The following is a 17,188-nucleotide window of genomic DNA, read 5'->3' as shown; positions in this document are numbered from 1 at the left end:
TCGTACAAATATACTCAGAAGTTTTAACAGCTGCAAACGCCGTTTGAAGGTAAACATCGCTGCTCTATCGGGCTCGCTGTGTCAACGAGACGTGTCTTAGAGCTGTGTCACAAGAAGGAGCCTTCCAGGGGCTCTTCATCCTGTGTTTAATCCAAGAGGAAAGTGATACCCATCCCTAATCACCGTGACATGAACAGGAGGGACTGCCAGGTGACTTGAACACTGGATTGCTCACCAGGGAAGTATAAATACACCCTGTTAATAGGAAATCTTCACAGCCACCAGGTTAGTCTATAGTTTGGTCGTCCAAGCAACTTACGTTTCTGTTCTGCTGCCAATAAATGAAAACTCTGATCGACACAGAAAGTAAAGCTCTATCATTATTACCTGCCGGGACCGACTCCGTGGTTCTTCAAAGACCAAAGTGTCTCCTGCAGTCAACGGGACATGGTTGGCACAGGCTCAAAACTACTGAGGCTTCTTCACCCTAGAAGCTACTCCCTCCTCTCCACCCCCATCCCCCCAAAAATACACCTTACCTTCTAAGTTTTTCCTTTTAATTCACAATACCAAGTGTGACTATTAGTGAAGAGCGCTTATAAAAAAAATCAGAACAATGAGAAAATTCCACGAGAAAATTCGTATTTTCCTTGGAGAGAGAAGCAAGCCTGAAGGTATCTTTTTAATTCTTCTCTTTCCAAGCTGTATTTACTTGTTTACCTGAAACTATATGGATAAACAGAAAATGAAAGGAGCCAAGAACACACAAGAGGCTGAAAACCGAGCAAACGAGGAGGAGGGCTCCTTGGCTAGAAAACCGCAGCATAGCTGGGCTGTCCACACCGATTCAGCTCAAGCGCCTAACAGACTGCTGTTCCTCCCCGTTCCGATCAACAGCTCTGTCGATTCCACCGTGCATCCAATGCAGCGTGTTAACAACACTCTCGGGGAAAACAAGACTTAACCACCCGTGACAGAGCATTCCTGTACGAGGAACAGACGAGCACAGCTCATACCAAAAGCACAGCTGCAGCTCAGCTTTAAAGCAAGAGCAGCAGTCAAGGCAGGTCGGTTTTCCTACCGCGCTCTAAACGCATTTCAATGCTTCTATCAGTCCTCAGGAAAGCCAGATCGCTCCCAATAGGTTCTCCCACTCCAGAAAATTGTCAAGACTGTGCACTGGAGGAACACGATCACCTAGGAGAAGTTTCCACTTCCAGCACAATGAAGAAATGGTGAGTGAAGTGAAAAGCCACTGCAATTGCACCAAAGGGAGAATTACCATAGTCCACACCAAGAGTTGATTTTGGGTGCTGTGAAGGAGTTAAAAAGTATATTCTATTTCTCAGCACAGGAAGGAGGTGGATCTGTCTGAGTGTGTTCAGAGGAGGGCACAAAGAGCACCTCCCATCCGAGGACAGGCTGAGAGAGTTGGAGTTGTTCAGCCTGGAGAAGAGAGGGCTCCAAGGAGACCTTAGAGCAGCTTCCAGCACTGAAAGGGGCTCCAGGAAAGCTGGGGAGGGGCTCTGGATCACACAGCGCACAGAGAGAATGAGGGGAACGATTTTAAGCCGAAAGAGGGGATTGAGATGAGATCTTGGGAAGAAATGTTTTGCTGTGAGGGTGGTGAGGCCCTGGCCCAGGTTGCCCAGAGCAGTGGTGGCTGCCCCATCCCTGGAGGGGTTCAAGGCCAGGCTGGGTGGTGCTTGGAGCAACCTGATCCAGTGGGAGGTGTCCCTGCCCATGGCAGGGGGTGGAACTGGATGGGCTTTATGGTCCCTTCCAACCCAAACCATTCTATGATTCTACCCTGAGAATACTTCAGTTTCTCTCTCTGATTGACTCAGCAGCTCTGCTCCCCAGTCAGGGGCTGAAGCAGAACCCTCAAATTCCAGGAACTGCCATTGAAACATCAGAGGGATTTTTTTGGGAAGATCATAGCCTTTTCATTTCATCACAGAGCTTCCAAATGGACTGAAGAGAATCCTTTAAAACACAAGAACTAGGTCTGAAAGCAGGAATATCTACATTTCAGGAACATTTCTAATCAGTTCTTAGCACGCCTTGGCTTCAACGTGGGTCTGTCCCTCCTGGAACAAACCAGACAATGGCTTTCATCTCTTTTAAGTCCCATTCCCACCCTCACAAAGAAAAGAATTCCTTAATGGCTCTGCCAGTACAGGACTGTTACTGTACACTGAGGCACAAAGTGACCACGCTTGAAAGAAATTTGTGATTAAAATGCAGTATCGTGCTAACTCTTTTGTACAACTTGGACCACGATTCAAAACAAGAGCAACGCTCACCACTCAGTCTTCTATTCAGACTTCAGCACTCTACCAAGAAGCTGCCAGGAAAAAGGAAAATGTTACAGCTCCAGCATGCATGGATATGACAGACTTTTTAAAGACCAGACTAGAAAAATACTTTTAGCTCTAAGTTATGCAGTCAAAGCTGGTTTTGAAGCATTCAAATTGAATCAACAGCAATAGATGAAAAAAAAATCCTTACAGAATACATCACCAGCACTTGAAATGGTATGTAAAAAATATCGTAATACTGAAATCACGAAATGAACTTGCAAAGCAAACTTGGAGAGTGGTTCTCAAGCCTACTCACTCCAAACAGAACCAATCTTATCTATCCAGGAACTGCTTTCTCCTACCAAGTTACCAGAGAAGGGAAAGTGTGTGTTTCCTGAGATGAGGGAAGGCAGCCTGAAAAACCTAATGGAGCACCTCCCATCCGAGGACAGACTGAGAGAGTTCAGGTTGTTCAGCCTGGAGAAGAGAAGGCTCCAAGGACACCTTAGAGCAGCTTCCAGTACTGAAAGGGGCTCCAGGAAAGCTGGGGAGGGGCTCTTGATCAGGGAGTGCAGGGATAGGATGAGAGGGAACAATTTTAAGCTGGAAGAGGGGAGATTGAGATGGGATCTTAGGAAGAAATATTTTGCAGTGAGGGTGGTGAGGCCCTGGAACAAGCTGCCCAGAGCAGTGGTGGCTGCCCCATCCCTGGAGGGGTTCAAGTCCAGGTTGGATGGGGTTTGGAGCAACCTGATCCAGTGGGAGGTGTCCCTGCCCATGGCAGGGGGCTGGAACCAGACAGGCTTTAAGGTCCCTCCCAATCCAAACCATTCCATGATTCTCTGAAAAAAGGGATAAAGCAGCCAAATGGTCCATCATTTGATCACAGCAGCATACATGGTAGTAGTGTCTGAGAAAAATAATGCTACAAACTCTTCTGCCTTCCCCGTAAATCCAGCTCTGCTGGATTCACCCTGGATTTGAATACTGGTTACTAGTAAAGTACGTTGATTCATGCAAAGAAACTGGTATTCCCCAAATAAGAGGAGAGTTTTCCTTCCTGCAGTATTTCTTGCATTATACAGAATTGCTAACAGTGAAAGAAACAAAAATCTCACATAAAACAGTCTTCTCAAAAGGGTACAAACCATTAGCCTGTCTTCTTCCACTTCATGCACGCCAGCCCCACCACAACCCGCTGGTGTGCCGGTATTCCCAGTGAGGATCCCCTAACGCCGTCCATTCACTCTGCGCAGGATGCAGCTATATGAAGCCCTGAAGCAGTAATTAAACCGCAACAATGAAGGAGAGAAGTAAAGCAGCTCGATAACGGAGCTGCCTGGGAACCTGCACACTTCCAATCCCTTTATGCTCAAGAGGAGATACGTATCCTGACCAGCTCCACTCGGTAAAACAGTTGCCATCCCAGAAACCGTGAAGCTGTCATACACAAAGCTTGGAAACCTCCGGCCACCAGCATGAACACACGGCTCGTGGTCTCAATTCAGCAAGGAACATCTCTGCAAAGTGTGTTTTCACAGCATCTCCTGTGAAAATTCAAGCGAAGTATTTCACAGAGTCCAATAAGGAGGAGGTGGAGGTGAGAGCGCCTTTGGCAGACGAGGTATATGCTAAATAGCAACGATGCTGCGGTGCACATACGGGACCTGAGGAACTGGTACTGAACAGCAACAAGAGGCATCTTCGTGTTTACGACAGAAACCACAGCACAGAACTGAAGGCCAAAGGCGTTTCTTCCCAGTCTGGTTGGTTGGGCTGCTGTTCCTGATGAAGATGAGCCACAAGGTCGTCTCGTGGGAGTAAAGACTCAGAATACAGAATCACAAGAGGATTTCATTGCAAAGGCACTAAGAAGAAGCATTATAGTTTTAGGTTAACAAGAATCATCAGATTTCCAATCACTGAGTGGGACAAAAACTGTACGTTTCGGGATTTTTAGAGAAAACGCTGAAAACCCTCCACCCCATTTGTTGTTTTTAACACTAAAAGCGTAAAAAGAAAAGTAAAGCTATGTTCAAATTATTAAAATGCTGAACAATTATACAGCAAAATTATATTAAAAACAGCAGCAGACAAAGTACGTCCCATCACCGTTGGCAAGAGACATGTAAAATGTTTATAAGGTTAAATATAAAACAAGTTTACAACCAAAATATGAACAGGCCAATTCAAGTATATATATACACAGAATATATTAAAATCATATAAATTATATATTTATACAAAGGGCATAAATATAGCAAAAAGCTATAGTTGATTAAACAGAACTGAGCTTGATTGATTTCATGTAGAGATGTTATTATTTTCTCCCAAATTCTTTTTTTTTTCCTTAAACCTGGATAGATTGATACCTCGGATATCAAGAAAAGTGAAAGGAAAAAAAAAACCCCATAAATCAAAGAGTTCTCATTTGGTGTGAAATGAAACTAACAGTGGGCAGGGTACATCTCATATGAAATTCTGATTTAATTATTTCCATAGTAAACATTTATCAGCGCTCTTAAAAAAGTCAGGAATTTCAAGTGATGCACTTCAGATGTACCACCCTAATGCATATATTTGATTACATTTGAATGCTGTTTGATTTGCAAACATTAGGGGAAAGAAAAAGTGGATACAAACACATCTCAATCTGCAAAGAAAAAGGTGACAGATGGCAGCAACTTGAAAACTGAACACAAATACTCAGTTGAACTAGAAACGATGCTCTCCTTACAGCATTTTGGCTAGTAAGTGAGCTTAAAATAATAACTTATTTTTAATTGCTATTTTTTTTATTTCAAAACAAAACAGCATATAACCACAATCCATTGAAGCACTTGAAGATCTAAACAGTCCCATTCGTGGGCTTATATTTAAACACAAACTAAGTGCTTTCCTGAATTCAAGTCTGTGTAAATAAGTTCTGTGTAAGCTGTACGTACATCTTCTGTCTTGTTGTGGCACCACCCCTTCATTAATGCAGTTTTTAAAGGCTCGCTACATCTCAATTAACCCAATGGTTCTGGGCATGCAAGGAGCATTAGGGCAAGCTAAGTAAAGCAGAAATAAAGAGGCCAGACTACACACACACACACACACAGAGAACATTGGCTTAAAACCCAGAACTAAGTATGGAAAAAAGTAAAGGAGTTTCACTAGATGCAGGTTAAATGGGAGGGGAAAAAAAAAAAAGAAAGAATAAAACTCAGCCATATACCATAAATAATGAACAGTGGGTATCCATTACGCTGAAAGGAAATCAATGCAAACAGGATTTCCTCAGTTTCAAGTAATCCTTGATGCCTTTTCAGCCAGCTGTGTTATGCCCAAAGAGATCTTTTAATAGCTTTTATACTCTACAATTTAGGCAGCTAATTTTTCTCTTACATCTCCAATTACCTCTAGTGAACATTCACCTACGGTTGTCCACGCATTCTGTATTATCTCCTCGAGAAACTATTTATGTTAAATTATATTGCAAATTAAAGACAGTTACATTCTGTATGATCCTTCTAGATTTGAAAAATAGGTTTTAAAGGCTTGTCAAAGTTTAGAAGAAAAAACCTTTCCATTAAAAAATCTTAGCTTAAAAAAATCATTAAGACACCTTTTTCTGTTCCAGGGTACTAATAAAAAGCTTACAAATATACTACAATTCGACCAAGAAGACTTCATGAATATGCTGCTTCTGAGCATGCAACACCACTGATATCTGTCAAGTTCCAGGTATCAATGTATCCCAATTCCACCACAGCCCCTCACAATGTTGTCGGTTCCCCATCCCCACCCTACCACCCTATTAATAGCATTATTAAAAAAAATGGTAAAATCTAGAGTTAGTGGCAAAATCTTCACAGTAAGTTGTTAAAGAAAACTTTATTGTGGTCATTGCAAAGTGATATCAGTCAATGGGGCCCTGAAAAATCAGCTTGACGCAGTTGTGTTCCCCAGACAGTTGTGTTGCACAGAAAGGGCAGGCGGCATGAAATGCATGAGTACCATGAGGCAGTGGGATTTGAGACCAGTATTTTGCAGATTTCTCAGAGCACACATGTCCACAAGGGGTAAAAGCATGAGTTGGAGGGCCAGCATCCACATAAAAGCCTGCTTCACAACCAAGCCAGAGAGGCACATAGGGGCCAACGGTTCTGCACATAGGACATTCCCGCTCGTTGGCTTCTGTGTCACTGCGATGTCCCCAGTTGTGATAGCCATGAACGTGACCGCAGCTGAGGTACGCCCAAGGCTGCTTCTCTTCTACCACATCTTTACGGTTGATGCTGGGAAATGCTAAAGTGTTTAACCCAACAGGACACTGTGGTCTGGCGGCATTTATCTCCTGTCGCAGAGCTTCGATGTGTTTCTGAGTCGGAGCGTGAAACAATCCATCTGCTGTTCTCCACAAAAGGGTGGCTCCACACAGGTCAATGAGAGAGCCATCTTGTAGAACGTTGGTCTCATTTTCCACCTAGTAGTAGAACACAAGGATATGGAGTTAAGCCTAAGAGCTTTTATGGATAACTGATTGAGTTCTGTAAACGTGTTGTTCTTCTCACCAAATCATTATTCTTCCTAGCACACCATCCAATACTGTCTTATCAAAGAATCATAGAGATTGGAAAGGACGTCTCATCCAGTTCAACTGTCAGCTCAACACTACCACACCTATTAAACCACATCCCAAAGTGCCACATCTACATGTTTTTCTGAAAAACTCCAGGGATGGCGACTCCACCACTACCCTGGGCAGCCTGTTCCAATGATTCATTACTCTTTCAGTAAAGAAATTTTTCCTAATATTCAATCTAAACCTAATTTCCTGTGCCTCCCCACTTGTCTGAATTCACCTCATCTCTTATCCTATATTTGAGATTATAATGAGCATTAGACTCTTACTCTGTGTTTGTACAAGTCATTCTAGATTTGCAACTGTTTTATGTTATGGCAATACTAGTTATTATACAGTTATCCTTCCTGAAATTCTTTGGGAAAGGTATTACTTTAGTAATAGCAAAGTTCTTCACAAACATCCTGTATCTCCAAGCACCTTATTCTGCCTCTCAAATATTCTCTGCATCCCTCTGTCATTGTGGTGGGTTTGGCTGGTTCGTTCTCTCCGTAATAGCTGGTAGGGGGCTGCGTTTTGGATTTCTGCTCGAAACAGCATCGATAATAGGGGAACGTTTTAGTCACTGCTGAGCAGTGCTTACTCAGAGCCAAGGCTTTGTCTGCTCCTCAACCCACCCCACCTGCGAGAAGGCTGGGGCTGCACAAGAAGCTGAGAGGGACGCAGCTGGGACAGCTGACCCCAACTGACCAAAGGGATATTCCACACCAGACAAGGTCATGCTCAGCATATAAAACTGAGGGAAGAAGGAAAGGAGGACGATCAGAACGATGGTGTTTGTGTTCCCCTGTAATCATTACGCATAGTGGAGTCATGCTTTCCTGAAGACAGCTGAACACCTGCCTGCTAAGGGGAAGGAGGGAATGAATTCCTTGTTTTGCTTGCATGCGCAGCTTTCCCTCTACCTATTAAACTACCTGTATCTCAACCCATGAGATTTCTCACTTTTACTCTTCCCAGCCTCTCCCCCATTTTTCTGGTTTGAGCTAATGCAGAGTTAAATTTCTGATTTTTCAGCTAAGCCTCATCTAAGTAACTTCATTTTCTGAAAATTAACTACACGTTTTCAGATGGTGTTTGTCTATTGAAGTGAAAACACTTTAAACTTATGACTATTACCAAAGTAATGGGGCATGGCTATGCAAAAAGGCCAAGGTTTATATTTATTTCTATGGAAACCAAGGCCATCAGTGAGCTGGTGAAACGGCATAAGTGAAAGGGGCAAAAAAGGGTTGCACTGCAAGGAGGAGCCGACAGGACAGTCACCCAAAACTGACCAACAGAGTATTCCATCCCATATATGTCATGCTCAGTATAAAACTGAGGGTCAAGACCTCTTCTTTGATGGCCAACATCTAATAAAGACCTCATATATGTCCTTTTGCCCCCAGTCCCAGATCCATGCGTTCCTGAATTAGGTTCCTCAGTGCCCGCTCTGCAGCATCTGCAGTAACATACAGTCCCTGGGGGGCGTTGCTTTTGTATATTTGATTATTTTTTAATACTATTTTCTTTATTATTAATTTAAAACTGTTTTAGTTGTAGTTTCCAACTCTCATTTACCTTGCCCTGGGTGTTGGGGGAGGGTAGGGTTGGGATCACAACTGCTGACTAAGCTGGAAAACAGGGCTAAACTGTGACACCCATCCCACCAGAGAAGGGGAAGGAGCAGCTGTGGGGGGGCTCAGTTGCCAGCTGGGGTTAAACCACAACAGCCACGTTAAAGGTAATATTTGTTGAAGTGTTCTATCAAGACTGAAAAGGAAACCTGTCATTCCCTAAGGGCTGCATTAGCAGATTGCCGTCCTGGAATTCTTTGTTCATATAATTTGGCAGAGGCTGTTCACTAAAAACCACTGCCTAGGACAGACCAGTGGTCTTGCTTTACCAGTTGAATTTCTCAAGTGACAAATTCTGCAACGGAAGCTGCCCAGGCTCAGCTTCTGAACAGTTAATGAACCCAACTAGTTAGGCTCTTTATTTAATGAGGCACTCCCTGCAAATACAGTGTATGCTGCCTAAAGGCTTCTCTCATCTGACTAAAAGCAGGTACTTACAAGCTAAACACATTGCACTTCACTGAAATATTCTTCTATTTTAATGTCACAAACATATAAGCAACTTGTGCTATTGCTACTGGTTCAGTAGTGATGAATACTAAAAACATTCTTTATGAAACTAAAGAGGAACACCAACTGCCTGGCTTTATACATAGGAAGTGTGTACAAAATACCACAACGGCAAAACAAATACCCTGGACATTAAGTAGGTCACATGAAATCACCACCACGTCTGCTGAAGAACACTATGAATGACAACCAATTCAGCTTTTACATTTTAATCCAGTTTAAATTCACAGATTAACTGTGGATCATCCTTGCACGAAACACCTAAACGGTACAACACAGGCTACAGATAAAAGGTCACTGGTGTAAAGCACTTTTCAGCACAAAAATTCAGCTGTTCAAGTAGAGATGAGAGAAGTCTTGTACTTTTCAGATAATTCCTTCACAAACAGCAAAGCAAAAGCTTTCATGTATGCAACGTGTTCAATTCATTATACAGTGTGCATTTGGTTTTATGAACCCAATCAACGAATACTGATCACATCAATACCAGTGTGCCATGTAATTTTATTTAAATGAGAATTCAAGTCATTTTAGATGCAGAGCAGGGAATTTATTTGTTTTAGTATTGCCTTTCTTTAGCACCACTAAAAAGGTGTTTTGCTAACCACCTACAAAGGGCGCAATTGCAACATCATCTGCCCCAGTCCCTGAGGCCGTGTTTGCCTGCCACCATTAAAGTGACAAAGCAATTTATGAACTGCAGGCTGTGTACTGAAAGCAGAACAAAAACTCCATTTTCCCAACTCCTTTAAACAGTTTTCTGCAAAGCCAGTGGTGAAGTTGGGAAGTCAGTTGCGTGTGAGCGTGTGGGATAATTCTCACACCATCAAGCTAATGGCAACTCAAGGTAGCACAAAAGCAACATTGGCAAGAAGAAGAGAAGGATCTTCCCCCCTTCCCCGCCATGCACACTTCCTCAGTCTTTAGCATCAAACTGCTAGAGTTTGAAGTTAAAATCAGAAGGGGCACCTTCAGCTCCTGAAATGATGCCCCTTGAACATTCTCTTACTTCCTGAATCGTAACAAGGAGCAGAAGAGGAGAACCATGAAGGTAGTTCTAGGTCTGCATGCAGGAGAGCATTCTAACCCACCCAGAAACAAGGAGGACTTATCAGCTGCACTTGGGGCACAACAACCCTATGCAGTGCTACAGACTGGGGGAAGAGTGACTGGAGAGCTGTACAGAGGAGAAGGACCTGGGGGTAATGGTTGACAGCGGACTGAACATGAGCCAGCAGTGTGCCCAGGTGGCCAAGAAGGCCAATGGCATCTTGGCTTGGATCAGAAATGGTGTGACAAGCAGGACCAGGGAGGTTATTCTCCCTCTGTACTCGGCACTGGTGAGACCGCACCTTGAGTACTGTGTTCAGTTGTGGGCCCCTCACCACAAGAAGGATGTTGAGGCTCTGGAGCGTGTCCAGAGAAGAGCAACGAAGCTGGTGAGGGGCTGGAGAATAAGTCTTACGAGGAGCGGCTGAGAGAGCTGGGGTTGTTTAGCCTGGAGAAGAGGAGGCTAAGGGGAGACCTTATTGCTCTCTACAACTGTTGTAGAGAGGAGGGAGCTGGGTTCTTCTCCCAAGCGACTGAGGACAGGACAAGGGGGAATGGCCTCAAGCTCCGCCAGGGGAGGTTCAGGCTGGATATCAGAAAAAAAATTCTTCACAGAAAGAGTCATCGGGCACTGGCAGAGGCTGCCCAGGGAGGTGGTCGATTGGAGGTGTTTAAGGAACGGGTGGATGAAGTGCTGAGGGACATGGTTTAAGGGAGTGTTAGGAATGGTTGGACTTGATGATCCAGTGGGTCCTTTCCAACCTGGTGATTCTGTGATTCTATAATTATCACATCTGCCCAACTGGAAATAGGCTTGTCTATGTATTTTGCTGGGCTGCTTCTATATGGTGGTCCATTTTTTATCTTTGAGGGCAGGGCGGCAAAAGGATGAGCAATGACAGCATTCTCCTCCCTAGGTCCCACAGATCTTAGGAAGGGGAAAGAACAATTGTGCTATGGGAATTCCATTCCATCTGCTATTAAGAAGTGGACATATTCTTTCACAGGAACCTCTCTCCTGGTTACTTATGCCACAGGCCTCTGAGGCAGCTGAAATCTTTCACTTTTGGTAAAAGCAAAGCCCATCCTGCTCCACAGGATAAAACAGGAATATAATTAGTGGGGTTTCTATTATCTTCCTGGCAGCAGGTAAATCAAACAGAAGCTGCATTATCGAAACTTATTTTGCATGCAAGTGAACTATACTTAAAGACAAAAGACAACTCCCTATGCATAAACTTTCTCATGTCCCCATGTCCTAGGAGAACATTCCAAGGATGGAGATTCAAGAGCAAAGTTCGTTTTGCTTTTACACTCTGCTGTTTCAGTTGGAAAAGTGACATTAGCAGAAAACAAAAAGTGTTCTCTTGTCTAAGAGCAGCAGTATAGAATCTACAATAATACAGCTACTTCGGCAACTTCAGTGCCCGCTATAAAGACAATGCTATTACTCTCCAGTCACCCTATCACTGCATCCTTTCAATGCCAGGAATACCAGTACCTCCTGTTTTAATTATCAGTTTCTTTCTCCTTACCAGTTTCCCCCTTTGCTGTGCAGATCTGGTTTCCCGGAGAGTGTACACTTCACCACAGACCGAGATCTCCCGCCAAACTCCAGGTTTGGACTCCTCAGTGAACCCTCCTTTTGGATGCATGACCAGCACCCCATTAGTTGTCAATCCATCCATGTGGCCATCAGGATTTTTCCATTTCGCTGCTTTTTCCTGCATGTGACAATCACCCCAGGAAAGAAAAGAGATTATCTAAAAGTTTATTGAAGTTTTACACACTACAAAGTTTAGACCACTGTCTAAAACACAGTTTCCTCATCGGCTGGCAGTGCTGAGGCATAGATAACAAGAAACCCCCTATTTTTAAGAACACCTTTGGCCAGAGGAGTGGTAATATCTTTTGCTTGTGGATCTTCAATTACTAATCTATTTTAGTACTATAATCTCAGTTGAGTGCTTCTTACTGCAGGTCAGGAAAGAGTTAAGGCTTCAGATAACAGCAGCACAGATACTCCTTCCTACTATAAAGGAAACCATTGCAACAAACACATCCCCTTCTCCATAATGCAGCTGATGTGCTCCTCGGTCTTCAGTGCTCAGAATGGCAAAAGCAGCTTAATCACCATAAGTATCAAGAACATATCAAACCAACCTAAAGAAAATCCACTAGCAGTTACTAAAGCAGAGCTGCATTTTAAAGACAATTATGACCATGAATTTGTGCTGGTAATAAATAAGGCACATAAAACTGCAGTTTCTACTTACCACTGCAGCTGGTAACACAGGAGCAATAAAAGTCTAACGATAAGTTATCAACCAGTACAAGGGAATTTTGAGGCTTGAAAAATAACAGAATAAAACCCAGTTTGCTCTTACATAACATAATTATTAGTAGTACTTACACCAAGAAATATATTTTTAGAAGAGTCAAATCCAGCTGCAAAAATCCTTGCTGTATACGGTGGGCTTCTGTCACAAACAATCCTGCATGCAAAACGGGATATGGTGCTTTGCGTAATCTGGGTTTCATCATTATTTTGACTTCCAGAAATAGTATCTGTTACTACAAAGTCTATGGGGCTTTCTGTTGATCTCCCAACCTGAAAAAAATAATAATAAAAAAAAAAAATCAAGAAAATGGTATTACAAAGAAGCATGGAAATATCAAGCATTAAGGACACAGTTTTGCCAAGTTAATATTGATGACATCAGTAAAGTACTGTCCACTGAATTTTTGGATGGCAAAATCCAAGCAGAGATGAATGTCTATCTTTAAATTTGTCCCTAAGCAGAAATATATCACAAATTTCACATCCTACAGTTGATGCACACACTCGCCCAAAACAGATGCAATGAATTGTTTAATAAAGTATTGTCAACAGCACGAAAGTATTATCATAGAATAATAGAATGGTTTGGGTTGGAAGGGACCTTAAAGCCTGCCCAGTTCCAAGCTGACATGTTTTGGGCAGGGACACCTCCCACTGGATCAGGTTGCTCCAAGCCCCATCCAACCTGGCCTTGAACACCTCCAGGGATGGGGCAGCCACCACTGCTCTGAGCAACCTGGGCCAGGGCCTCCCCACCCTCACAGGAGAAGAAACACGGCAAATTACTTATCCACTATACTCTGTCATTTAAGAAATTGCTAGCTTGAAATGATAAGTTTTTATTCACTTTTCTATTTCCAAGTTAATTTGCATTGAAAATAAAGGACTTCTTCAGACCCAGATCTTGGCTATTTTGATACATCATAACAAAGAGCCACCCACCTTCATGTTTGAGTTTGTAGTTCTGAAATATGAGAGTTTTCAGGTAAAACACAGAATCTGATTAAATTTATTCCTAAGCACACACGTGCATGACTAAAGAAATTTGAAACTATTTTTGCAGAAGACACATCTGAGCAGTAGGACAAGAATATTTTTCTATCTTGACATCTATAAATTTTAATCCTAAAACTGGAAACATCTATGTATCTGGAATAGAAAACTTCATTACTGAATGGTCAGAGGGATCTGACTGCCAATCAAACATAGTGAGACTTTATCAATACTTCTATAGGGAAATTAGCATCATTGCAACTTTGATCATAACTGGGCAAGTGGAGGTGGAGTACAAGGAGTGGAACGGAATACTAATTTTATAGGCACCTTGTGATGCAACAGATGAAAATTAAGAATATTCTTCACATGAAGCTACCTACAATATCCAGAATCTGCATTTATATAAAATAATCTTACTAAATACCATCTCATTGTCCCCCAAGAAGTTACATTCCGCTTAGCTTCTTGCTCTTCAAAGCCAGTTGTTGGAATGCAAGTATGGTTCCATCGTTATCAAACATCTCTGCAAACTAAACTTGCTGTGCTTGCTTAAACAGTAAAGAAATATTATTCAAGACTCAAGGAAAGTGATATTAATACCTAACCCTTGTCACAACCAAAGACAGAAACAGTACAGGCTCCTCTCCCATGCTTTTTTTCTGCTTTCAGTTCTACTCAGCACTGTTCAACTCGAGTACATGCCAAAATTCATATCTGAAGTGACACATCCAGTTACTTTCTCCATATCACGGGTCTCAACAAAACGTGATGAGTTTGCCACAGAAGCAGCACCAAGGAAACGCTAGAAGTGGCCTAATCAAAAGTCTGCACTTCAATTTTTCACAGAAAGTAAAGTAGTAGTCAAGTAGAATACCCAAGAGACAGAGTTCAGAAACTGTTTAATACGGGACATTTCTGATTTATATAACTTGACAAGTTGAAGCTAAAACTTAGAAAGCTATATTCTCCTTCCTTTCACAGTATTATTTTTAACAGGCTTCTATTTCCCACCCAATGCAAGTCCTGCTAACAGTCAGCATGACCAGCAGCAGGAATTTTCACTTCAGGATATTCTCTGCCTGTATGCAGAGTCTCTTAAAGGACAATCAATAATGAAAATGAAATAAATTTGTTCATAACAAGTTGTGCCTGATACAGGATCTCAAATACATCATTCTCAAAGCTTTTACCTGCAATTAGAAAAAAAGCTGCCTTATTTTCCCTTAAACGATGACAAAACATGCAAGTGTTTGCTTCTAGTGTTCCTCATATCAGATCAATCAGTCAACATGAAACTCAAATACATTTTGATATAAGCACTAAAATCTATATATTAGGCTTTTACGTGGTGTTTAAAATCTTTGAAATTACATGTAATATTTTAAGCAAAGTAATAACTATATTTACGTACCTCATTTGTGTCACAAGTATGTCTTTACGACATCAAATATTTAACGTATTTAGTTTTCTTTTTTGTTTTTTTTTTTCTCTTTAAAAAGCCTTTTGGAGGCTCAGTCTCATATTCTACTATATTTCAGCACTAGAAATGATTTTAAGAAGTGGCCTTCAAAACATGGCAATTCCCTCATGCTCCAGATCAATTCAAAATGTTGTGTTCAAACTCACCAGAAAAGACAGACTCTCAGGAAAAAATGAAGAATTTTATGCCTTGGGCAGCCTGATCCAGTGGCAGGTGTCCCTGCCCATTGCAGGGGGGTTGGAACTAGATGATCTTTAAGGTTCCTTCCAACCCAGACTATTCTATGATTCTATGATATCAACATTTATCCACCAAAGATTTTAACTCTTCTGATATTGCAGCAGTCAGGTCAGAGTCACTACAGACCCAGCTCCACTATTCAAAACTAATTCACAGACTTCATTACTCATTTTCCTCTATAGAACAGAAGACTTTACTTATAGTAATTCTAGTCTATATTTTGGGACTTTTCTTGTTAACTCTGCCATGTTCTGTATTATTTCACTAAGTTACTTCCAATAACAAACCATTAATCTTCCAACTGATGCAGAAGACAGCTTGTCGTCTACTCTACAGGTTATTGTTAAATGTGGTGTAGAATCAATTCTCTAGTGTCTATGGTCAATCAAAGAAGCACTACTAAAAATGCTCGCTCCCGAGACACGTTACAACCAGACAATCTGCCAACAGATAACTTAACAGCTGCAGATTCTTAGACTTCAACACAAATTTCACTCTGATGATAGGGGGAATTGGACCATGCATCTTCTGAAGAGCTGTTCTTCAGAGTAATAATGAAAAAAAAAAATCAATTCTTCATATTGAATGTACCTGCTTCTTGTATAAACTTGTAGTTATTTAGGGTGCTGGAACATTTTGGTTCCTTGTAGTGTTACGAACAAGTATAATCAACACATTTTCATCCAATCAAACCACAAAGTTCTACTCCAAATGATGCATCATCAACAGAACAGTTACTAAACTCTACAGAAAAATCTTATTTTTTAGCAGCATAACGATGCTGCAGGATATAGACTTTCGGAGACACCAGATAGAACAAGTTAATGCGCTCTTTTTGTTACTATGTGAAGAAATCTGATCTGTCCAGGGCAAAGTTACATGGCAGCATTGGTACACAAGGTTCACTATAGAATTACATATAAAAAACACCAACAAAATACACACAACACAGCAAAACAACAGAATCATAAAATAGTTTGGGTTGGAAGGGACCTTAAAGATCATCCAGTTCCAACCCCTCTACTATGGGCAGGGACACCTCCCACTGGATCAGGCTGCCCAAAGCCCCATCCAACCTGGCCTTGAACATCTCCAGGGATGGGGCAGCCACAACTTCCCTGGGCAACCTGGGCCAGTGCCTCACCACTCTCATGGTGAAGAAATTCTTCCTTATGTCTAGTCCAAATCTGCCCCTCTCCAATTTATATCCGTTGTCCCTGGCCTATCACTCCATGTCTTTATAAAAAAATCCCTCTCCAGCTTTCTTGCAGCCCTTTCAGGTACTGGAAGGTTGCAATAAGGTCTCCTCAGAGCCTTCTCTTCTCCAGGCTGAACAAGCCCAACTCTCTCAGCCTGTCCTCACATGGGAGGTGCTCCAGTCCTCCGATCATCCTTGTAGCCTCCTCTGGATCCATTCCAACATCTTCCTTATGCTGAGGATTTCAGAAAAGGACACAGGACTCCAGATGAGGTAATAGTTCAGTAAGTATAGTGAGAAAAGAAAAAAAGCCCCATGTCATTCCCAGGCTCAAATATAGCACATAAGTACAGAATCATATGAGATGTCCAGGACAACTTTCCAAACTGTCTTCAAAATTCGCAGGTTGTGAAGCCTTTTTGTTAAAGGTGATCAGCAGGAGATGTTTTCTCAAGTGAGTGAGCAGGATACAAGTAAGCAGGGAAGGCAAAAATGCACCCACTTCTGCACTGTTTCCAGCTTTCAAGAAGCAGAACATTCCTGGATAGCACTTTAAGCAATATTTTCAAACACTCCTATAAGAGGGCTTACTTGGTAAATAATTTTGTGTTATCTTCAGAAAAAAAGGTAGAAGAACAGGCAGCAGGACTGTTCCTCTGTGAAACATCATTATGCATCATTGAATATGCATTTAATCTGCACGGTTAATAAATGTGTGTCCGCATGGGAGGATGGGCAGAGTACATGCATGGTGATTTAAAACACTTGTTAACTGAAAAGCTATACGCATGAAAATTTGGTCATTTTATTATAGAAAATAT

General features: G+C 42.0%; 1 protein-coding gene across 2 annotated transcripts in view; it reads right to left on the bottom strand.

Moving 5' to 3' along the window:
• Nucleotides 1-233: 233 nt before the first annotated feature.
• Nucleotides 234-17,188, bottom strand: part of PELI2 (pellino E3 ubiquitin protein ligase family member 2) — an 87,324-nt gene continuing 70,369 nt past the window's right edge. For both annotated transcript variants that reach the window (XM_054067869.1, XM_054067870.1), the window contains 3 exons: nt 12,526-12,723; nt 11,648-11,836; nt 234-6,774 (listed from right to left, as the gene is read on the bottom strand). In XM_054067869.1, the coding sequence (XP_053923844.1) occupies nt 6,208-6,774; nt 11,648-11,836; nt 12,526-12,723 (954 nt within the window). In that variant the 3' untranslated portion in view covers nt 234-6,207. The remainder of the gene's footprint in view (nt 6,775-11,647; nt 11,837-12,525; nt 12,724-17,188) is intronic.

Source organism: Cuculus canorus, chromosome 5, assembly GCF_017976375.1.
Source record: "Cuculus canorus isolate bCucCan1 chromosome 5, bCucCan1.pri, whole genome shotgun sequence".
NCBI classification, from domain to species: domain Eukaryota; kingdom Metazoa; phylum Chordata; class Aves; order Cuculiformes; family Cuculidae; genus Cuculus; species Cuculus canorus.
This window is presented reverse-complemented; position numbering and strand designations above follow the sequence as displayed.